The 24,365-nt window shown below is 43.7% G+C and overlaps 1 protein-coding gene across 2 annotated transcripts in view; it reads left to right on the top strand.

Moving 5' to 3' along the window:
- The first annotated feature begins 1,073 nt into the window (after positions 1–1,073).
- Nfe2l3 (NFE2 like bZIP transcription factor 3) overlaps positions 1,074–24,365 on the top strand; it is a 30,241-nt gene continuing 6,949 nt past the window's right edge. Inside the window, exons 1-2 of one of the 2 annotated variants that reach the window (XM_078039943.1) lie at positions 1,074–1,631; positions 18,184–18,360. In XM_078039943.1, coding sequence (XP_077896069.1) covers positions 1,350–1,631; positions 18,184–18,360 — 459 coding nt within the window. In that variant the 5' untranslated portion in view covers positions 1,074–1,349. Of the gene's footprint in view, positions 1,908–18,183; positions 18,361–24,365 lie in introns of both variants that reach the window. The other variant, XM_005319125.5, reaches the window with a different exon arrangement.

Here is a 24,365-nt window from a genome sequence, read left to right as displayed (position 1 = left end):
TAACGCCGGTCAATCAGCAGGACCCCCTGGCCAATCCTGGAGTTCAGCCAGCCCCCCTGATCAACTCTAATGGGACAAGGGACTCTTAAAAACACCTTTTCCTGTCCCAAGCCCTTCCCTTCCTGCTGTAAGCCCCTTAAAACTCCAGTCCGGTCAAGCTCCCACGTGGTTTCTCCTCAGACCCTTCCCCAGTCCACTCTGTGGGTCTGATCCAGTTCCACCAGGGAGTGATATCTCAAATAAAGCCTCATTCGGAGGCCTTTTAAAATATGCCACCCTTGGTCGCTGCCCACCTTGCCTGATCTTACACTTATTAGTCCTATTTTACATTGAAGAAACTGAGGCACGGGGAGAGTGAACTATTTGTTTAGTGTCCAGCCAAGGAAGCAGTGGAGGATGCACATAGAGGCACCTGTAAACCAGGTGTTTGGAGCACTCTGCTAAAGGAGCAAAGGATATCAAAAGGGAGGGCCTTCAATAGTGAAGGTTCCATGAGGCTGTGTGAGTTATACTGCTTGATCCCAATGGTAGTTTGGAATTCATGTGTCAAATTCCCGACCTTATGTCTATTTCATCTGGCCTCATCCTTTTGACAGGCGCTATTATCCTCATTTACAGATAAGCGAACTGAAGAACAGAGTTAAATAACTCATCCAAGATCACACCACTGCTAGTGGTGGGGATGGAATGTGAATTCAGTGAGCCTACCCTTAGCACACTGTGCCAGCCAAGTGTCCTCACGAAGGAAAGCCCTTTGCAAGCCGCAGAAGCTTCAAAGCTGCCCAGTTACTTTGCCCCCTGTCTACGCAATCTGTCCCTTCCACCCACTTACTCTGGCCCCACCACTCCTACCCAAAGCCTTCAGTGATGGTGGCCCACTACATGGCCACAGGTCGCCAAGGACCATCGGCTGCCCAGAACAACATCTGTTCCCACAAAGCTTTGTGCCTCCCCACCCGGGGCAAAAAGAGGCCTTGAGCCCAGAGCCCCGCCCCGCGCGGCCCCTCCCACGGGCGCGGGCCCCGGAGGCCGTGGGCGTGTCCCCAGCGGCGGCGCCCGCGGCGCGGGGCGGGGTCTGACCTCGGCGCGGAGCTGCGGGCGGGCTAGGGGTGCAGGTGGCTCCTCCTTTCCCTCTCCGGAGTGCTGGCCGAGCTGGCTGCGGAGGGAGAGCCTTTGTGCGGGGCTGGGGGAGCCCGCGACGGCTGCTGCCCGCCCGGGCCCATTGTTTCACTTCTTTATCTCTTCCGGGCAGGTGCCCGCGGCGCGCTGGGCTCGCACGTGCCGCCGCGGCGGCTGTGGCACTGAGAGCAGCGGACCCCGGTAGGGGTGTCCCCGGGCGCGCGGCGGAGATGAAGCTCTTGAAGCAGTGGTGGTCGACCGGCGGCGGCCTCCTACACCTCACCATGCTACTGAGCTTGGCAGGGCTCCGCGTAGATCTGGACCTGTACCTGCTGCCGCCGCCGCCCACCCTACTCCAGGATGAGCTACTGCTTCTAGGCGGTCCGACCCGCTCTGCCTCTGCGCTCAGCCCCTTTCCAGCCTCCGGTGGGTGGGGGCGCACCAGCCTGCTTCATCCCAAGGGCCGGGAGCTGGACCCTGCTGCGTCACTTGAGGGCCAGCTGCTCCGGGAGGTGCGCGCACTCGGGGTCCCCTTCATCCCCCACACTCGGGTTGACGCGTGGTTGGTGCACAGCGTGGCTGCCGGGGACACGGCCGGGACCCATGGGCTACTTGGTGCCGCCGCCTCGTCGGGTGCGGGTGTGGACGGCGGCAGCCAGGCAGCGCCGGGAGGCGGCGGGGGCCCCCGAGCGGGTCGGAGTAGCCCTTTGGCCGCCGAGGAGGAGGAGGAGAAGGCACCCGTGGAACCGACGGCGCAGGTGCCGGACGCTGGCGGACGCGCGAGCCAGGTAACCTTAGAGAGGAACGCAAGCTAGTGCGGCGTCTACAACGCTCGGGGCTGAGGAATTGGCCATGAGCCCTCGAGGCTTGTGGTGGAGCTAGGCTGCGGGGCTGTCAGAGTTAGTTGGGGGTGGGGAGAGGAAGAAGGAATGGGATTATATTTTTTGCTCACTCTTTTGGTTCAGTACCTCGCGTGCATGGGAATGTCTTTCCCTGGTACCTGGGACTAGAGGATAATGGAAGTGGTCTTGATCTCTATGAGGATGCGCGTTTCTCCTAAGAACCACGCTGCGGCTCACCATGAGTTTAACCCGATGGTTGTCCGTGTGTGCGTCTTCCCGGGAGTAAGGAGCCAAGTCAATGTGCACTCCAAGGCCAGCCAGCAGCCGGTCCCTCAGCGACCTAACCATCCACCTCGCCCAATTATTAACATACCCATTATTAGCATACAGATAACAGGTACCCTGACAGTCGCTTGTGACCAACATTGTCCCTTTAGTTTATTGGTACAGCCTCTTTTGCAGCTTAGCTTTTTTCTTTTAAACAAAATTCACCAAGTTCTGTAGATTGAAATATCTGGTGCTGCCCAACACTAGACTTCCTTATTCATAGTTCCTACCAGCGGCTTTTTAAATTCCTTCTTGGCCCAAATCTTAGTGTAAACTGGTATGGATCAACAAGTGTTCCTTGGGATATTTTGTGTGTGTGTGTGTGTGTGTGTGTGTGGAGTGGAGTCTTACGCAAAATGGAAATTGGGGCTAAACTGGTTTGTTTGCAGCACTTCAGAATCGCTCTGTTTGTGTAGGCAGTTGCCTGACGGGCTTCTCCACCTCTGAGAAGAGGGGTCATTGTGCGAAGTTCTGGGTGATTCATTGTTATGCTGATTTGATCCCTTCCTCCTCCAGGCTACCGGAAATAAGGGGGATGGGGTTGGTGAGTCTTGGTGGGCTCCTGTCTTTTAGAAAAGTTGAAGGTTCTTCCTGCAACACTAGCTCTTTCTTCAGATCTGGGGCCTGTGTGGCCTATCTCACCTGAGGAGGACTACCTGTTGCCCTGCTACCTTACCTGGTTTTGTAATATATGGGATTATAACCCACTGCTGGATGCTGCACTAGGTTATCACCCTGCCCCCCTCACAGCTGAAGACCAGCCTGTTTGCAACGTGTGCTGGAACGGGAGGGAGGACCTGGACTTGCATATGTGCATCAATTAGCTGTCTTAGCTGCGGGATGACTTAGTTCTGTTCAGTCTGGTAGGGACTGTTGAGACTTTAGAGTTTCTATGCTATGTCCCCTTTGTCAGCAATGCCTCTTGCTTAAGCCCTGTGAGGACCACAGGCAGGCATCCTATGTCTATTTATATTTATGGAAAACAGAAGTCCAATGAGTTAGGGGACTTGATTAAAGCCACACATTAATTAATGGCAGAGGTGGGGACCAGAACCTGAGTCTCCTGTCTCCTAAACTGGCTCATAAATTAAGCAATGGGCCCTGTACTCAGGCTGTCTGGACAAGCATACACCTGGGATGGGGTGACTCAGCCCCCCCCCCTCAGCTTGTCTCCTGCCCCCAGGAGAACTGCTCTCTGGTGCTGGGTTTTTAAAGAGATTTTAAATTCATAATGAAGACCATGACTTTGGGGAAAAAATGGTCTAGGGAAACAATACCAGTCTTTGTGCTTAGCTACCTGGTATTTATCACTTACTAGCTTCCCTCCCTCCCACAGGTTTTTTTTAATCACTCCAAGCCTCCATGTCTCCTAGGTCAAGAGGAGGATGTTGTGCTAGTTAAATGGGAAAAGCATGTGTGAGGTGCCAATAAATGTGCCTGCCCCATAGGGTCGAAGTAGGAATTAAAATTTCATTCCATAGAAAGGGCTTAGTCCTGCATCTGTCTCAAGTACTTAATACATGTAAGCTACTGTTAACTTGGAAGAGGAATCATACTTTACCCCATAGGAACATTATAGGTGTTTTTTCTTTTTTGATTTTTAATAGATAAGTCTAATGGCTTACAGTTGAGTTGCAGGACATTCTGGTTTTAGTGTATATTTTTTCGTAATTTTTGTACACGCAAAAAAATATTTTGGAGTAGGGGATTTTCCAAGTAGGTGTCTAAAGATGTACTGCTTTGGTCTCACCTCTTAATGGGGCTAATCATTATCTGAAAACAAACTCCTGGAATTCCCCAGGCCCAACAAGCTTCCCTTCATAACCACAGCCATTCACTACAACCAGTGAACATGTCCTTCAAAGTTTCGCACAGGTTAAACCAAGACATAAACAGCTTTGTAGAGTAGGATGTTTGAGCATATTTAAAGATGCATGGCTGCCTGCAGTTAGCATCAGTATTTGAGAGAACTGTTGCTACTTTGAACCTGAGAGTGCTTGTGGTTTGTCTGTGATAGTGACCTATCACAGGACAGACAGGACCCATTAGGGACCTTTCTATTTACTGACTTTTGGGCTGCTTTCTTCAAGTCACAGAAATCTAATACAGTTAGTATTTAATGCTAAGAGTAAACCGAAAAGATAAAAGTTCCTTGATTGTTATAGTAAAATTTGTTTTCATGTCAAAATCAATAATCACTAACGTCTGAGATGAAAAACAGATATTTGCCTGTTTTTAACTTACAGTCATGATACAGAAATAATCTTATAATTACATTGTAGCTCAACAAAATTTTACAGTAAGCTTCTCATTTTGCTTACTAACAGACATTGTAAAGTGTTTATGGTCTTGCATGGGAAAGGAAGGCACAAGTTACTGTATTAATGTCATATGGCTGCTGTAGCAAAATGCCACACTTAAATAGAAATTTACTGTCTTACAGTTTAGGAGGCAAGAAATCCTCAAAGTGTTGGCAGCATTGGTTCCTTCTGAGGCCTGTGAAGGAGAATCTGCTCACAGATTCCTCCTGCTGTGGGGTGGCTTGCTGGTGATCTTTGACATTTCTTGGTTTCAGCAGCATCACCTCAATGCCTGCCTTCATCTTCACTGAGTTCTCCCTGTGGGTGTATCTGTGTCCAGGTGTCCTTTTTTATAGGAACATCATTCATATTGGGTAAGGATCCACCCTGACATCTTAATTTATCTAGTCACACTGGCAGTGACCCAGTTTCCATTCTAAAGTTCTAGGAGTTCTGACTTCAGCATAGGAGGGACATAGTTCAACCCATGACAGTCACCATTGCCCTTCTGTCAACTCTTGGGGGTGTTCAGCTTGCTTAGGCTCTAGCCATTAAAAGCTTAAGTCACCTGTTTCTGGGAGCGACTGATCTGTGTGTAGAACCATCTGTGTGAAGGACTTGGGACAAGCTCTTGAGGAAGTTGGCTTTTGCTGACTTGATGTACAAACCTGGGAACCTTAGTTCAAACCATCTTTTTCTACTCAAACTTTGACCTCTATTGTTAGGTTACAGAGAAATATTTTATAACAACTTTTGAATCATTCCCCTCCTCACCATCTCCCCTGCTTCTGTGTTCAGGCAGTGGAAAATCAGCGTGCAGAGCCATGGTCCGGGGGGTCATGGGTACTGACACTGGAGTCTGGCTAGTCAGGGTGATCTCAGCTCTACCATTGATAACACTTTGTGTGTGTGTGTGTGTGTGCGTGTGTGTGTGTGCACGCGCGCTTGCATGTGCTCTGAATTGAGCCCAGAAGTGCTTTACCACTGATATACTTCCTCAGCCCTTTCTATTTTTTATTTTGAGCCAAGGTCTTCCTAATTGCTTAGGGTCTTGCTAAATTGTTGAGGCTGACCTTGAATTTGCAATTCTCCTTAGCTTTGCTGGGATTACAGGTGTGCCCCATCACTCTTATCTGAGTTTTTGATAAGAGTACCTGAGGGAGTTGTTGGAAGATCAAAAGAGATAGTGCAGGTCAAGTGGGCAGGGTTGGTATGTAGTAGACTTTCAATATTAACTATTTTTGAACTGAGAGCTCTATAATAACCTCTCCCCAGCTTAGTCCCGATCATTCTATTGCCAGGTGCAGATTTCTAAAGCACACCTTGGTGCATCTCCCCACTTCATTTGGGGAGCCACCACTAGTTTCCTATCACCTACTAATTCTATATATTGTCATTCACGGCTCCCAAGTGGCCCATTAACCCATTCCCCACCTGCCCTTGCTGAACTTGTTACCCTGGTGCTCTGCCTGTAGCCTACTTTCCTGCTCAGACCTTTTCTCCCTCTACTCCCCATCCCCATGCTACCTCCTAACTGTTCCCCTTGCCTAGAGTTCCTGCCTTTCATTCTTGCTATGCTTTCACTGTTAAATTCTCAGACTGTTCCTGTTCTTCCTTGAGCTCCATTGCACTCTGGAACCTTTTTTGGTAAGATTTGGCACCCTCTACTTTGAACTGTGGTGTCTTGAGTGTGGAAACTGGCTCTTTACTTTCCCTGCAGTAGCACCCAGGGCCAGGGTTCAGAGCAGAGGACAGTACAGTTAGTGTCTGTTGCCCACTTACTGTCCAGGGTTGCACAGGAGCTTTACAGCCCTTCCAAGGTTGTTACAACCCTGAATGTGCCTTGGGTCCTTCCGGGCCAGAGTTCCAACTAGAAAGTAGGTCAGACCTGAAATCCTGACCATTTAATGCCAACTACTTCAGTGGCTGGAGCAGAGGAGGGCAGACCGTCAGGTTGGCATTATAATGAATCAGGTGGTGAAACTTGGGATTGCCTGAAGTTGTAGAGCACGGCAGTGACCTTGCTGGAATAGAGCAGGGCACTGTTCCTAAGCACGGAGTAAACCACACCTCCCGCCCACTGCAAACTGCAAAACAATAGCTGCTCCCTTTCATGGCAGCCTTGTAAGAGGGATAGTTCTCGTTCTCAATATCAAGTTGTTAAGGATTTACATTCATACTCAGGTACCAGGGCAGCAGAGGTACATGCTTGGGTTGCTTTTGGTCAAGTTGTAGGTGGTGCTTGGCAGAATATGGCCATGTCATGGAGGCAAGAAAAGACTTTTTGAAAGAGGCTGGAACTGAGTTTCCATCTATGAGTCAGGCTCCTCCAGACAAATAGAACCAATAGAGTATGAATAAATAAATACACAAAGATTGATTTCAGAGAATTGGCTGACACAGTTGTGGAGGCTGTCCGAACTCTGTATAATAGTCAAAAGCCCTGGAAAGAGCAAGAGCTGGGATGCTGCAGGCTTGAGGTGGAATTTCTTCTTCAGAGAAAATTTTGTTCTTAAAGCCCTTCATTTGATAAGACAAGGCCCACCCAAATTATGAAGGTATTTGAAGTCAGCTAGTTGATTGCTGACATTAAGCACATGTACAGATGTCTTCAGAGCAACACATAGGCATCTATTTAATTGAGCAACAGTACTGTAGCCTAATCACATTGACATAAAACTAAGCATCTGTATTCTACGTCCTTCTGGTCAGTCATTCATTCCCAAATTGGCAAAAGGAGGATATTAACATCTTTCTTTGAGCCTTCTTGTGAGGATTAAATGACACTACATTGAGCCAGGTGTGATGGCACACTCCTGTAATCCCAGTGGCTGGAGAGGCTGAGGCGGGAGGATCTCGAGTTCAAAGCCAGCCTCAGCAAAAGCAAGGTGCTAAGCAACTCAGAGAGACCCTGTCTCTAAATAAATACAAAATAGGCATGGGATGTGGCTTAGTAGTTGAGTCCCCCTGAGTTTACTCCAAAAAAAAAAAAAAAATGACACCATATTGAAGGGTTGGTACCAATTCCTAGTGTGGTGTAATAGATGCTCAACTAATGATTTGCTGCTGCTGCTGCTGAGCCCCAGGTGAAATTGCCAGGAAACCCTTGCCTTTCCAGGAAATTGCAAGTGATTGCTCAGTCATACAGTGACCTGCTTTGGCCTGAAAGAAACCCTTCCCTCCTCAAGGGGGAAGTCACACTGGAAATGGTTGGATGAATTGGGGACGTTTGCATTAAGATCTGGATGAGGGGGTGGCTGGGGCTCAGTGATAGAGCACTCACCTGGCACATGAGGCACAGGGTTCAATCCTCAGCACCACGTAAAAAAAATAAAGGTCTTCATCTACGACTAAAATTGTGTGTGTGTGTGTGTGTGTGTGTGTGTGTACACGTACATATGTGTATATATATGTGTGTATACACACACACACACACACGCATGTAAGATCTGGCTGGGGAAGGAACACAAGCACCATCCTCAAATATCTGAAGAGCTGTCTTGTGAAGGAGACTCGAGAATCCAGAGGCAGACTGAAGCTTTCCTGAGGCTCAGCTACAGGAGAGACTTCACCTTTCTTCAGAGCTTGCTTCTCCTGGAGTGGTGGGTGCCGGCATCAGTCACCTGGGTGCTTGGTAAAGTGCAGAGTGCCAGGCCCACTCACACTTACTGAATCAGAGCCTCTGGGTTCTTGTGGTACCCCGATGGAGGGCTCCTGCCTTAGGGTTCCTCCCTCAGGAATTCCCAGTGTCCAGCAACACCTGGGTAGAGGGATGGCCATGCCAACACCCCTTCTATGAATTTAAAAGCTTAAGATAACTAAAGGACTGGGCCAGAGGGACATGCTTGGGGAAAGGACCAGGGCAACCCCAAGAGTTTTTAAAGTTGAAGAACTTTTCTCTGGATGGAGATGGAGTAGGTTGGGGAATGTGGAACTGGCATGCAAAAAAGGGGGGGGGGTACTAATTCTGAATGCATAACTTGCATGTAAATGCAGCTTTAAACTCAAAATCTAGAACTAGAGAGGCTGAGGGAAAAGTACCAGAATAGGAGGGAACTTTCTGAAGTATTCTATATTGTGGTATGTCACGGGTTACATGGGTGCCTGCATTTGCTAAACCTTTGCTAAGGTTTCTGCATTTCTGCATGTGTCAGTCCAACCCCAAAACTGAAAGATTAATTGAGTGGGGAGGGGTGAAGTGATTGACATGAATGCTGGGTAATTATTGAAACTGGGTGATGGGTACATGGAAAGTTCACTATAGTACTCTGCATTCTATTTACATGTGCTTGGTATTTTCTATAACATAAAAAGCATTGTGCATTTTGAGGACCAGGTGCCTATCTGACCTGCTGGGGTAAACTAAAATTAAGTAAAAGAGATCCTAAGGAAATCCCCCATCCCTGGCCCTGGCCTGTAGGAGGGGTTACTTTCTTGAGAAGCAGCCTTATTTCAAATCAAAGCCTTTGAGTTGGAGCTCAGGCCCAGTGTTGCAGGCACTGCTGTGCTGGTGGATGGAAGCCTAATGGTGGTTTTGCCTGACCTCTCTTGGAGGGGGTTACATCAAGCGGGTATCTGTCCAGTTTATAGCTGTCTCCCTACTTCCACCAGGGATCTTCAGAAGTGAGTTTGGCTTATCACGTGTCTTACTACAGAAAATTCCAAGCGGACATCACCAGTGGAGAGATGGACACTAGGATAATGACCTCCATCTCCATCATCCAGCTTCGTCAGGTCCAGTTCATGGTGGTGTTGATTCATCCACGACTCCCTCACCCTTTCCTCTTGTAATATTGTGATTTTTTTTCCCCCTGTGCTGGAGAGTGAGTGCAGGGATTGGACCGGGGCCTCCACATTTTGGATAAGCACTCTACCACGGCGCTATGCCCCAGCCCCTCCCTGCTCCCTTGTTTTAAAATAGTCCCCAACATAATTCTTTATTTTCCCAGATATTTCTTGTGTGAACTTTCTGCAGGGACTTTCCAAAGAGAAAAGTCCAACTTTAATTCTTTATTACTACTCTTCCCACTACTTTCATTGGCTAGAAAACCTGCAAACATTTCAGTGTATACTCCTGAAATGTGAATGTGAAGTCTCTTCTAAACTGTGCCATTAGCACACCTATAAGAAATTAATAACAGTTCTTTAATAGCAAATATTCAGTCAGTGTTCCAAATTTCCTAATATTTCATGAATAGTCTCTTATGGTTGGTTTGAAGCATAATCCAAATAAGATCCCACCTTGCATTTTTGCCAGCTGTGTCTGCATAGTAAAGTAACAAACAGGAACACTTTTGATCCGGATGGGATCAGCTGTTCCACCACCACGGTTGGAATCTGTGCCTCAGTATGAGGGAGCAAGTGTGGGTCATAGTGGTGACAGGGAGCAGAACTCCCCCAGGTGGCTCATGAAGAGACTGAAGTGAATGACTTCTTATAACCATGTGGATGAGGACAGATGGGGGTGTTGGTGTTGAGGAATGTTGGAGAACCCTGGAGGAAGAAGTGCCCTGACCCTTCCATTTCCACCCTGCAGTTCTGTTCCAGCCTCCTCCTGGTGGACTCAGCTGATTTCCAGCCAGCTTCAGAACCTCAGATAGCAGGGCTCAGCTTCCAGGGGATGTACATGGATCTGGAGGGACAGACAATACCCCAGTACTAGGGCTAAGAGGTGGCCATGGAATAAAAAATGCTTGCAGCCTGATCCTGGTTTTGTCACTCACTAGCAGTGTGACTTTGGGAAAATTGTTCAACCTCTGTCCTCACTTTCCCCCTGTACGAAGGATGGTAACAGTACCTACCTTGAGGGGATGCTGAGCAAATTAGATGAGATAATGCCCATGGTGCCTAGTCCACAGTGAGCACTCCATAAACCTGAGCTATAATTATTATAAGCTGTTATTAAGAACCACCCAGGCCAAACAGGGCAATGTCTCGCTTCATCTGGCTTCTTGTCTCTGTAGCCCTGATGATCCAGCTTGCCTCCAGCCTAGAGACCAGCCTCCGAATTCTTTGGCCCTAGTGTTTCCCTCTGATGTCACCCTACTCATAGGCACCACACTGTTCTTTGTCTCTGAAGGTTCATCCTACCCCAGAGGTCGAAGCAGGTCTCAATCTCTCCTCCCCAGGATGAGTAAATGAGAGGGCCTGTCAGTCCAGCTGGGACTCTTCACAAAGGGTGTTGTTTTCAGGAGCAAAGTCTCCACCCCATTGTTCAGGTTCTAACTAAGGGCCCAAGCTGAGAGGGTTCTGGCTCCTTGCAGAGGATGAGATGGATCAGTTCCCAGCCAAGAATGTGGTAGAGAGGACCTTTCCTGGAGGTTCCAGTTCTCCGTGAGTTACCAGGGTTTTAGTTGTGATTAAGGGCCCCAACTCACAAATTTATGATGGCTTCCTATGGTAAGCGTGGAAACTAACCTTTTTTCTTTTTTTTTTTTTTTTCCTTCTTAATTGGGTCCCAGTACCACAAGGGTAAAAATCACCTACACACAAATAAAAAGGAACTTAATGATGGGTTTAGCTTGCCTATTCTTTTAAGAGCCTGGACCATAAACCTCCATCATATACAACACTACTTGTAAAATATCCATGTATCTCAGTTCTGTGCCATTGAGTTGAGAAAACTGGAAAGAAGAGAACAGAGATAATAACTGCTTCCTACCAGGGGCCGGTATTGCTTTCTCTTGAAAACTCCAGTTGAGTTATTGGCAGTCATTCACTGATTTTTAACTTCTCAGAATCAAAAAGGGGTAGTAACTAATGTTTATAAAGTGTCTTGATATGTATGAAGGCACTTTCTTCAACTAATTCCTTAAAATGGGAATTATTGGATAATACTGACCTCTCATTTCAGAGTTGGGGAAACAGGGTCAGAGAGGTTACACAGCCATTGGGGTGCGACAGGCCTTTTTACTGTCTGTCAGACCTGGGCCCTTGTACCAATAGTCCATTTAAGGCTTTACAGGCCACAAATGATATTACAAATGCCACAGACCTTTTTCACTTTATAAATATAAATAATATAAGAGTGAATCTTATTCTTCCCTGCCTTGAGATAACCGGCATAGTTGGATTCTCTGGAATGCAGACTTCCAGGCTGAGTTTAGTGTGCAGGAGGGAAAGCAAGGGTCCAGCTATGGTGTGATCAATACTGGGATGTGGAAAGGCATGATCTTGGGTGAGGGAGCTCTCAGCAACTGGAGGCCAGCTGCTCATGGAAATCACAAGTCCTTCCTTGTAGGGGATCTGGGGTACATCCCCACATGCATCATGCTAACTAACTATGGGGATAATTTTTTCTTTTGTCTATACTTCTTGTGACATATTCCTATTAGCTTCCTAATATGTTCTCAGTAAATGAGAGGTAAATGAATACAGGAAAGACCATCTAAGATATTTATTCCTTAGGGCTGTGCAAGTTTTAGCATTGATCTTCCCTAGGTCTGTGGGATTCAGCCAACAGTTTGCAATCAGGATTCTCAATAGTTATGTGGGCTCCTCTTTCTCCTTGTGGCCTCATAGGCAAGGTGACCATATCAGACAGTTCTGGTTTACCCAGTTAATTATTAACAGCACCCTCTTATCCTCTCCAAAGTGAACTGGTGAACTTAACAGTTGTGATGGCCACTTATTCATAGACCCCTGGAATGTCAGAGATAAGGGAGCCTTTGAGGAAACCAGATTATCAAGGTTGAAATGAATCTGCCCCAGGTCTGCCTGCCTCTCAGTCTTCTAGAACTGGAGAGAGAAGAGGAAATACCCAGAGGCAGCAAAACATCAATACCTACCCCAACCACGACTTGAACTTGGTTCCTTGAACAACTCATTGTAAGAGCACTCAGGCTTTCTTTTACTATTTAAATCTGTCCCCCACTTTAGAGCTGCCCCTGCTGTCTTCATATTCAGACATACATTGTTATCTGTGGGGTTGTAGCTGCTGATGAGCTGCATTTTTAGTCTTTTAATTGTTGAATATTAAGAAAGAAACAAACCCAGGGTAAAGGGGTGTGAGGAAATGAGTATGCTCAAATACTATTGAAGATAATGTTAAGGGGCTGGGAATGTGGCTCAGGCGGTAGCGGGCTCGCCTGGTATGTGTGCGGCCCAGGTTCGATCCTCAGCACCACATACAAAGATGTTGTGTCTGCCAATAACTAAAAAATAAATATTAAAATTCTGTCTCTCTCTTAAAAACAAAAAGATAATGTTAAAATGGAACAGCCTTTGGGGGAGGGGGGTGGCAAATTGTCATATCCCATGAAAAAAAGTTGGAAAAATTGTCAGAATAATTTCTTTGGGAAGCAAAAATTCCTAGTACAGAACTTACGGGGAAAAACTCTTTTAAGCTTTATAAGCATAGGGAATTTTTATGTTATATAAAGCTTCTCAGTTCCTTTTTCAAAATTGGCATGATGAGGATACCAAGACCTAAAAATAACACATTAAAGAAAACCACAAGTTACTCTTAGGAATAGTCATGAAAAATATTAAACTAATAGCAAGATAAACAAAGAATATAGATGCCAAACTTGTAGCCTCCTCATTGCCCCTCTCCACTTCCTATCTTCCTCAGTCTGCTCTGTTTTGGTGGCTTCTCTTTTTTTTTTTTTTTTAACCCTTGAACCTAGGGGCGCTTCATTACTGATCCACATCCTCAGTACTTTTTATTTTGAGACAGTCTTGTAAGTTGCTCCAGCTGGTCTTGAACTTGATCATTCTACCGCAGACACCTGAGTTGCAGGGATTACAGCATGCCCTGGGCTCCGCCTGACCCTTCATATTAAGATTCCAACATTACAGTTCCTGAAGACTCTTGGCGCCAAGCGCCTCCTTGCTCTGTACTCTCTTGCTGGGAAACTCATCAGTTCCTGTGAGTCTGCTCCCCACCCCAACCTGTCTTGATATGCCACCTTCAGGTCAGACATTTGCTCTGATTTCCAGATTCTTAGCATGATTGACATTTCTACTTGTCTTTTCACATCTTAAACTGAACCGTGTCCGAAATGGAAGAACTGTTTCCCATTTCAGTTGTTTTCCCCTCAGCTATCCCAAGTTATTCAAGAGTCAGATCTAAGAGTCAGTTAGTTCTTCCCTTTACCTCCTGTTTCTGTTTCAGCGACAAAACCCAACTAATCTTTTCCCAAAATATATCATGATTTTCCCTACTTCCATCTGTGTCTGTCACCATCCCTTTTCAGACTGTCATCCACTGAGATCACCAGAGTAGCCTCCTCACCTCTTTTCCCACTTCCACTCTTATGAAGACTGGAGGTGAGACAAGTAAAAATGACACGACTACTGATGAATGAGAAAAAGACTAATGTTTCATTGTAAAAATGAGCAAAAGAAATACATATACATTTAAACTTGTGAGACTGAACATCATTTCAAACTTAAAAAAAAAAAGTAGGAAGAGTACATATATCCTTTGCCCCGATTTATCTGTTGTTTACATTAAAGAGTGAATTAAAGCTATTGTATCCTTCAATTCCCAGATACTTTAGTGTGTTTCTTGAGAACAATGATTTTCTTTTCTGTATCCAGTTATCAAAGCCAGGAAGCTTAACATGCATCTAAGATTATTATCTACCTTACTGTCTATACTCAGAATCGGTTGCCTATGAAGGTGCTTTATAATTACTTTCTCTTCTGGATTACCATCTAATCCAGGATCATACATTGCAATTGAGTTACTGTGTCCCATTAGTCATCTTTAGTGGAAAAGTTTCAATTTATTTGATGTTTCCTCATAATTAGATTGAGAGTAATGAATTTTTTTTTTCAGGTCTTTTTATTTTTTATTTTTTATTTTTCCATTTCAACAGAGGTTTTAATATGTTCTTTTTTTTAATTTTTTAATTTTTTATTGGTTGTTCACAACATTACATATCATATTTCATACATTAGATTGAAGTGGGTTATGAACTCCCAATTTTACCCCAAATGCAGATTGCAGAATCACGTCGGTTATACATCCACAATTTTACATAATGCCCAATTAGTAATTGTTGTATTCTGCTACCTTTCCTATCCCCTACTATCCCCCCTCCCTTCCCCTCCCTTCTTCTCTCTCTACCCCATCTACTGTAATTCAGAGAGTAATGAATTTTTGATAGGAATATAGAAATGGTAGTATTCTTCATATTAGGAGGACCATGATGTCAGTTTACCCATTTGGGTAAGATGGCATCTGCCAGGTTTTTCTTGTAGTGTTTTTCTCTTTGTTATTAAAAATAATCTGAGTGATAATTTGAGACTATTATTTAAGTTCAAATTATCTTGTTTCTTAACAAATTTTCACTCCATAGTTGTAGCATCTATTGATGGTTTTCTAGCTCTGTCATTCTCTTTCCATATTTATTGTTTGTATTCTACTGTAAGAAAACATTTTTTCCCTCATTTATTTAGCTGTTTATAGTTGAGCAGATTACTAAATAACTTTATTCAGTGAGTTATGATCCATTATTCTATTAGATTTTTAACCTAGTTTTAGCTTCCTGCATTGTGTGTTCTGGTCCTGTAGAATTTCTCTGTCCTTGGTCCTCCTCTCCCTGGTTTTCCAGACTAATGTTTACTTGATCCATTTCCTTATGGGCTTGATTTGTTTCCTTTTGCTATTATTTATACAATTTTATGGGTAACATTCTCAAGTTGGCATGTTGACGTAGGTGTTCATGTGTGTTGTATTAATTCAACATGATACAGAATAAGGGAATCTTGCATTGTGTTCTAAAATTGATTGTGTGATTTAGAAATTAGAAGCTCCTCTGTCCACCAGCAGCAAAGTTAGCTGTGTTGGGAATCAGAATTTTTCAATTTGGTCATCTTCAAATTTAACAAACTTTGCTTGAGCAAAAGATGAAAGGTTAAAAAAAAAAAAATAAGTAGTGGCCAGTTATTCCTTTTCCAGATTTAGAGAGTATTAGCATTGTAATTGCATCAAAGACCAATCCATCAGACATAGGATCCCTACCAAAGTCTTAGGATGTTGTATCTAAGAATTGAACATTCAACAAATGTCTGTTTTGGGTCTACTATGTGATGGACACTAGGGTAGACAGATGGCATATAGCAGCCCCCAAGCAAACAAGAGACCCTCCCTCAAGAAACTAGCATCCTAGCAGGACAGACAAGACTGCTAACAAATACATACAGTAATTTATCAGTTGGTTGCTGAATTCTGTGGGGGTAGGAGACACAAAGCAAGGGAGGTAGATTTTGGACTGAGAGGTTTTTGTTTTTTGGTACTGGGGATTAAACCTAGGAGCACCACATACATACATTTTTATACATACATACACACAAGAGGGTCTTGCTGAGTTGCTTAGAGCCTCACTAAGTTGCTGAGGGTAGGCTGGCTTTGAACTTGTGGGATTATAGGCGTGCACCACTGTGCCTGGCAAGAGGTACTTTTTAATGGCATGGTTAAGAAAGAAAAGTGAACTTAGGGGTTGGGAATATAGCTCAGTTGGTAGAGTGCTTGCATTGCATGCACAAGGCCCTGGGTTCAATCCCCAGCAACACATACACACTGAATTTAGAGAACTGAATGAGGCCACAAGAAAAGGGGGTAGAGTTGAAGTCAGAGAGAGCACCTTATAAGGCAGCCAATCCAAGGCTGCAAAGTGAAGGGGTCCTTGTTGGGCCTGAAGACAGTTTGGGGACATTGCTATTTAGAAATCAGGGGATGAGTCAGCAAAGCAGAAGCCTTAGGGGATGTAGGAGAATAGGGGAAGAGGTACTTGGATGCAAACAGAAGCCTTAGGGGATGTAGGAGAATAGGGGAAGAGGTACTTGGATGCAAGATGAACAAACTGTTTCCAGGAGGAGGCAGGAACTAAAGTCAGATTTTGCTGGTAGGTTAAATGAAGATGGAGAACTGTTGGATTTGGGAGACCTCGTAGGCTGTTGTAGTGGAGTGGTGGGCAAAAAATTCTCATTGAAATAGATTTGAGAGAGAATACACTGAGTCCAGATAACTCTTTGGAGGATTTTTCTCTAAAGGGGAGCAGAAAAGTGGAATGGGACCAAGGGTAGTGTGGGACCGATGGAGGGGCTTTTTACACATGGCAGCATACATTAGTAGGCTGATAGAAATTGCCTGACTGGGGCTGGGGATGTGGCTCAAGCGGTAGCGTGCTCACCTGGCATGCGTGCGGCCCAGGTTCGATCCTCAGCACCACATACCAACAAAGATGTTGTGTCCGCCAATAACTAAAAATAAATAAATATTTAAAAAAAAAAAAAGAAAGAAAGAAATTGCCCGACTGATGGTTCACTTCTGTTGACAGGAGAAAGGAGAGTAGCAGGTACAACTCAACTTACTAGCGGGATTATGAGGTGTATACACATAAGACTGACTATGCTGGGAACCAGAGTCACCTGCAGTGTTGGGAGGGAAGCAGAATGTGTCCTGGAGTTTGTACAGATAGAGAAGCCAGAGAAACCAAGTTGGCCACCAGGATATCTGCATCCCTTTTCTGCTTTTTTCCTTGCTTCTGGCATCTGTGGATTTTCATTTCTTTGATCTTCACCTTCCTACCTCTCCCCCACCCCCCAACTTAAAGAATGAACATTTCTTTGGATTGGTGGTGGTAGAGGGTGCTATCCTTGAGTTGGTCTAGTTAGTTCCATGTTCCTAGAAGTCAAAAATTAAAGAGATCCTTTGAAAGAGTTTGAGAAGCCTTATTGTTACAGGAAAAAGATTATCGAAACTTTTAATATAACTGATATAAACAGTATGTGTTAAATTGTAACTGTTTGTCTAGAAGAATCTTTAAGTCTCCTTAGCAAATTAAAAAGTGGAAGGACTCATCTGAGTACATAGTCATATTGATATAGTTCTGATTATAAAAGGAATACGTGTTTGTTGTATTCAGTTTCAGAAGTATGTATAGCAAAGTCAGTCCTTTCCCAATTTGTCTCAACCCATCCTGCCTTCTAGAAAGAATCACAGTTAATAGTTTGTAAAATAACATTTCCCAGATTTTTTGTTTGTTTGTTTCCTTCCCTCTTCCTCTCTCCCTCCTTCTTGGTCCTAGGGATCGTACCCACAGCTTGGCATCTGCTAGGTAAGCACTCTGCGACTAATCTACATCCTCAGTTCCTTTTATTAATTTTGAGACTGGATCTTAACCAAGTTGCCTAGGCTGGCGTAGAATTTGAAACCTTCCAGCCTCAGCCTCCTGAGTTGCTGGGCTTTTAGGTATGCGTCACTGTACCTGGCCTCCCAGATTTTTCTACATACTCAGGTATTTAATCAGTGTTTCTTTCCATTTAGCTGCTTGATGTGTTTTCAGTAGAGAACTAAAGAAAAACTACCTAACTGCAACACTGATTTCCAGATTTAATATGCAAATATTTTAAATTCAAGGTCTGTGTACATGCATATAATTTAAATTGTCTGTGTTGGAACAGCCCATCTCAAAATTAGTGCTTGTCCTCATTTCAGAATTAAATGTTTCTTTGATACTGAAATAATGAAATGCCTGTCGTACCATTTGACATAAGGGTTTATAAGATCACTAAACAATTAAGTGAAATGCCATTTGCTTATTTTATTTGGGTTTCTAAGCACATTGTTGGGTACTTTTTAGGAGAATCAAGTACCAAGAGAGAATTATGAAGGTATGGATCACAGATCTGAGGAGGAAGAAAATGATGAAAGGGTGTCAGGCCAGAAGGAGAAATTACAACAGAATAATGAAGATGAAAACAAAGTAGCAGATAAACCTGAGTGGGAGGCAGAAAAGACTGCTGAATCTAGAAATGAGGTGAGCATATCAGAATCTTCTAGTCTTGCCGTTTTGGCTTTTGTGTATGTAGCTTTGTGGCATTGACAATTTACATTGAGAATGAATTTTGCATGTAAGTATGCTCCGCTGTTTCAAATCTGACATATGAAAAAGTATAATTAGACTTAAAAAAGAATCAGCTCACAGAATGTTTTCTCTGGTTAAACTCAAGATTTTGCAGTACATGCACACATACCCTCCAGCAACCTGCTAGCAGGTTTTGCTCATTGTGTTTGCCAAGATAAGGGATAAGTACATGACTGACATTCTGGATCCAAGCTGGCTGGGTCCTGGAGAACAAGAAAGAGGACTAACCCTGTAGCCAAATCACCCTCAATTCCTGCTAAGGCTTGAGTCCAGATCTGCAGTCTGCTAGTGGGCCAAGCAGACCCATTGACATCCAGGAGCACATTTCATACTTCTGGTCTCTCTTCTAAGGGGCCAGGCCTGGTGGTCCACCTTATTGGCTACTCATTGACTAAACGTACTCTGAGAGAAGAGGTATAGAAAGATGAACTCTAGAAGCTTGGCTGAAGGGATGGGTTCTTCCTGCAGCCTGGTCTTACCCTCTTCTTTTACTTGGACCAAATCTGGTTTCTATTCTGTCCTGCTGAGGTCCTGCCCACAAGCCTGGCACACAGGTGCTCCAGAGACAGGCCTGGGGATTCCACAGGCCTTTAGTCACATGGCACTTCTACCCAGAAGGAACACCCTTGCAGATCTTGTCCTGATGGACCTTTTCACCATGACCTGCTTCAGCATGTCCCCTCCTTGGGAGGTAGGGGTTGACCTTGATCTGTGAACCCACTTGGAGGATGGAAAATACCATGCCTGGCCCATCCCAGACAGTCCAACCTCACCGAGGTTTTGACCATGTAACATTACAAACATTACTTGATTTTTATGTAGTGCAATCAGAAATAGCTTTGTTCTCTTTGCCTACCCACTACTCTTCCTGCCCCTTCCAGCCTGTTCTAACCTGTTCTAGGGGAACCAGTTCTTCCTTCCACTGTGGGTAAAATCTAGGGCAGGTCACCTGACTTCTAGATAATCAGATTTTAAAAGTTCTTCTGGTCATTCTAATGCACCAGTTGACAAAAAATAATCCAGTGTAGTTCTCAAAAATTTACAACCAAAATTTAGCTTCTTCCCTCTTCCCATCTCATCTGTTGAACCCACAAGGCTGTTTCCTAGTGTGGAAAAGGTATGTATGGCCATGCCCTCTAATTCCTCAGTTTGTCTTCTGCCTGTTAGACTGTTTTCCCTGGGGCATAGGATATAGAGTGGTAAGAATTCAGGAGAGGTTATTTAGCACCAACTGAGCATTGTTTCCCTTGACCTTGGGATACAGTTTCATTTCAGATTAGTTACTTTCATTTTGTAGATTCTTTGGGGAATCCTTGCTCTTTTAGCTAGGCGTCTTTCATCTGCCATTCTCTTGAAAAGGGCAAATGCATCTCCACCTCCAGCTGGTCCAATGGATTCTTTTTTTTTTTTTTTTTTTTTTTTTTTTTTTTTTTAAAGAGAGAGTGAGAGAGAGGGGGACAGAGAGAGAGAGAGAGAGAGAATTTTAACATTTATTTATTTTTTCTTAGTTCTCGGTGGACACAACATCTTTGTTGGTATGTGGTGCTGCTGAGGATCGAACCCGGGCCGCACGCATGCTAGGCGAGCGCGCTACCGCTTGAGCCACATCCCCAGCCCCCAATGGATTCTTAAATATTCAGCCGCAGTCTCTCCATCAGGCCCTATCAACCACTATCTGGCTGTCTAGCATGGGTTCCTGGCCACATGCTCTTTACACCCTTTGTATTTCTCAGGCAAGACCTGAGAAGTAGACTGCAGGGAGCACACACCAAGTTTGTAAGTAGTTCTCTCTGAGGTTTTTCTGTTCTTTAGGTAAGAAGGAGAGTAGAGAGATTCACCTCATTTTCATTCCCTAACTTCTTCAGCTTCAACTCATGTATGCCCTCCGTCTCAGTCTGGCATTTCATTTCAAATTTCTAAGCATTTGGCATCTGCCTGTGCCTTTCTCCATATACTGGTATTCTCCCTGACCCCTCATTTACTTATTAGACTTTTATCTTTCCTTGGGTATCTTTTGTGTGACTTTACTACCATTGCCCACACACAAAAGCAACATATGGTGATGTCAGTGCCTATGGACATATACTGAAAAATCCATATTTATTTTGCAGGAGACATCATTTTTTAGCCTATATTCCTAAATGAATGTGTGTGTGTATGTGTCCCAACACTGGGGGTCGAACCCAGGGCCTTGTACATGTTAGGCAAACTTCCCCTGAACCACTTCCTTAGCCTGGGAGAGTATTCTCCCACCACTTATTTAATGCTTCCTGGTATATTTCCTCGTGCTGTTGTGTACTTTTTCTCCTGGATATGTGGTATGTCTTTGCCTTTACTCCCTCACTGGGTATCACAGAAAAGCAGGAACTGTTCAAGTCTTTGAATTAAATGTTAGCAATTAATTCCCTGCTAGATAAACAGTGGACACTCATTCAATTTTTTATTAGAAACAGTGTCTCCCAAAGTTGCTTAGGGCTTTGCTAAATTGCTGGGGCTGACTTTGAATTTGTGATCCTCCTGCCTCAGCCTCCCGAGTTACTGAGATTACAGGTATGCACCTCCATGTCCAGCTCAGAAGGTAAAATGTAATATGACGTAGGAAAACATCAGTTTGAAATACATTAATCAGGGGCTGGGGTGGTGGCTCAGTGGTAGAGTGCTGGCCTAGCATGCATGAAGCACTGGAATCCATCCTCAGTACCACAAAAAAACAAAGTAATGCATCCACCTAAAACTAAAGCTACATAAATAAATCACCCAAAGAGCAAGGCATTTGTGCCCCAGGTCCTATCAGGCTCAGCTCCTCATCATTTACATCAGAGGTCTTTGTATACTATAAGTTGTACAACATTTTTTAAGTTTCTTTTTTTATTAGAGCTTTATAGTTTATCTCAGGAAGCACTCGATCAACTAAGCTATATCCCCAGCCCCCCAACCCTTTCTATTGAAAGTCTAAGTTGCTTAGGGCTTCGAAAAGTTGCTAAGGTTGGCTTTGAATTTGTGATCCTCCTGCCTCAGCCTCCTGAGTCATCAGGATTACAGGCGTTTAAGGTAGCTCTAACTAGTAATTTGCATTTTTAAAGATATTTTGTCAGGTGAGTGAATCACTGGCATTTCCATTCATTTGTAGTTTTTTTTTTTTTTTAATATTTATTTTTTAGTTCTCGGCGGACACAACATCTTTGTTGGTATGTGGTGCTAAGGATCGAACCCGGGCCGCACGCATTCCAGGCGAGCGCGCTACCGCTTGAGCCACATCTCCAGCCCCATTTCCATTCATTTGGATGACAACCCTAGAAGAATACCTAGGACCGTGATAAAATTTACCACATGCTTTCTCTCTAGCTCTACTGCAGGCAGTTAATGAATTCATTGTATACGCAGATTAAATGGTTCAGACATTTTCTTCTCACTAAGGAGAAACTGAACTGAACTTATGTGTATCCACCATGTTCTTTGAATATTCCTAGTGGTCTTTGTTCAAAATGCAGTGAGGTCTTAACCTAAAATGGAACTGTATGTTTTTATTTTATATGAGGATTAGATTTTTAAGTGGTGGAGTTCTTTGAAATCAAATGCCTCAAAATTGTCCTCTGAGATATAGTAGACCGAAAAAAGTATTGCTTATTGTCTACAACAGAACGCTTTCCATAGTTAAAATGCTCAATTAGAAGGTATGTGATGATGAAACTCTGGGAAAAAAATGAATTTTTGATATAGAGGTTATAACCTCTATATCAAAGAAAAGACTGAGGAATTAGCAACAACATGAAGCTCTTACCACCTTTAGGACCTAAAGGAATCTGAGGAGAAACAGCTCAGTAAGAACAGGAATTGATAATCAGAAACCCTAGTCTTTAAGGGAATCACTCATACATCTGTCTCCTGATGGACATGTCACCCCACCTGGTGGGGGTTAGCCCTTCAGCTCTCAATCTCCTGAGTGCTAACAGGAATAATAAAACAAAACAAAAACTCATAAAACACAACATTGGCTACTCTAAAAGACCAGTCCATATTTCACTTTTAAATAATCCTTGAATTATTTTTGCAGAGGCTGGGTGGGGTTGTGGCTCAGTGGTTGCACACTTGCCTGGCATGTGTGAGGCACTGGATTCGATTCTCAGGCCCACATATAAATAAAATAAAGGTCCATCAACAATTAAAAATATATTTTTTTAAAATTGTTTTTGCAGTAATCCAAGTAGATTTGTGCTGATGTTACCCATTCTCACTTGTGATTATCAAAGAAAAATCCAAAGTTGGGGTCATTAATAGAATGCTTTGGAGTATTAAAAAAGGAGGTCTAGGAGTTGGGATTGTGGCTCAGTGGTAGAGCTCTTGTCTGGCATATGTTGAGGCATAAAATAAAAATTTCATCAACAATAAAAATAGTTTTTTAAAAAGAGGTCTCATTTTAATAACAATAGTTTGGTTGGCAAATAAGTCCACAGTCGTAATTTCCCAAAAAGGAGCAAGAAAAAAATCTTTTCCACTAATTTAGCTTAAATAGTCCTATAGCATCTACAGACATAGAAAAATCTAATTTATCATGGGTCCTAAAAAAACAGAACTTCATAGAACTTGAGAAATTTGGCAGAAAAGGAAACTATGTATCTTGACTGATTTTTTTTATTTAAATTTTTTTTTTAGTTGTAGATGGACACAATACATTTTTTAATTTTGTGTGGTGCTGAGGATTTGAACAAAGTGCCTCACACATGCCAGGTAAGTGCTCTACCACTGAGCCACAACCCCAGCCCTGAAACTTTTTTTTTTTGGTAGTGAGGATGGGCCTCAGGGGCACTATAGAACCACATCCCCAGCCTTATTTTGTATTTTATTTAGAGACAGGATCTTGCAGAGTTGCTTAGTGCCTCACTGTTGCTGAGGCTGACTTTGAACTCTTGATCCTCTCAGATTCCCAAGCTGCTGGGATTACAGGTGTGTGCCACCAGGCCCAGCTCATGAAACTTCAATTCAACTCGCGGCCTCTTGCATGGTAAGCTAGTGCCCTACCAGGGAGCTTGATTTCCAGGCCTCCAATTGGTCTGAATCTTCCAAAAAACATAAACAAGAAGAAAAAATATATATATGAGGGTAGGAGTGAAACACAGAACATGAATACCTCATTCAGGACCATGAATTCACTAACATAATCTAGCCAGGTGTGAAGGCACACACCTGTAATCTAGTGATCTGGGAATCTGGCAAGAGAATTGCAACTTTAAAACTAGCCTGCGTTACTTAGGAAGACTAAAGGGATAGAGCTATATAGCTCAATGGTAGAGGGCCCCTGGATCAATTCCCAGCACCTAAAAAAAAAAAAAAAAACCATAAAACCCTTATGCACGCACTAAAAACAGCGATCCTGAATAATAAAATGGACAATTTCAAGAAAACTCAGTAACAAAGGAATTCTATAGATAGAATACTAGAGTTGGAACCAAATTTCACTAAGATTGAGTGGCTTGGAATGTGAACTAAAAGTTCTTGATCTATACTACCAACACAAGGAATCCTAAACCAAGAAACAAAAAAAGTTTAGAAATTATGAACAAGTTTTGGAGAGAAAAACACAATTGCTTTAGTTAGTGGCTCTTCATTGTGTGAGGTTCTTACAGAAATTTCCCAGCAAAGATGAGTTTACAGAAGGGCATGGTGGTGCCTGCCTGTAATCTCAGTAGCTTAGAAGGCCCAGACAGGAGGATCATGGGATCGAAGCCAATCTCCGCAAAAAGCGAGGCACTAAGCACTCAGTAAGACCCTGCCTCTAATCAAATACAAAATAGGGCTGGGGATGTGGCTCAGTTGTCGAGTGCTGGAACAACAACAAAAAAAGATGAGCTTATGTTTTAAAAATCATGAATGACATGCAGAAATAAATGCTGAGTCTT

This window comes from Ictidomys tridecemlineatus, chromosome 2 (genome assembly GCF_052094955.1).
Source record: "Ictidomys tridecemlineatus isolate mIctTri1 chromosome 2, mIctTri1.hap1, whole genome shotgun sequence".
Classification (NCBI taxonomy): domain Eukaryota; kingdom Metazoa; phylum Chordata; class Mammalia; order Rodentia; family Sciuridae; genus Ictidomys; species Ictidomys tridecemlineatus.
This window is presented reverse-complemented; position numbering and strand designations above follow the sequence as displayed.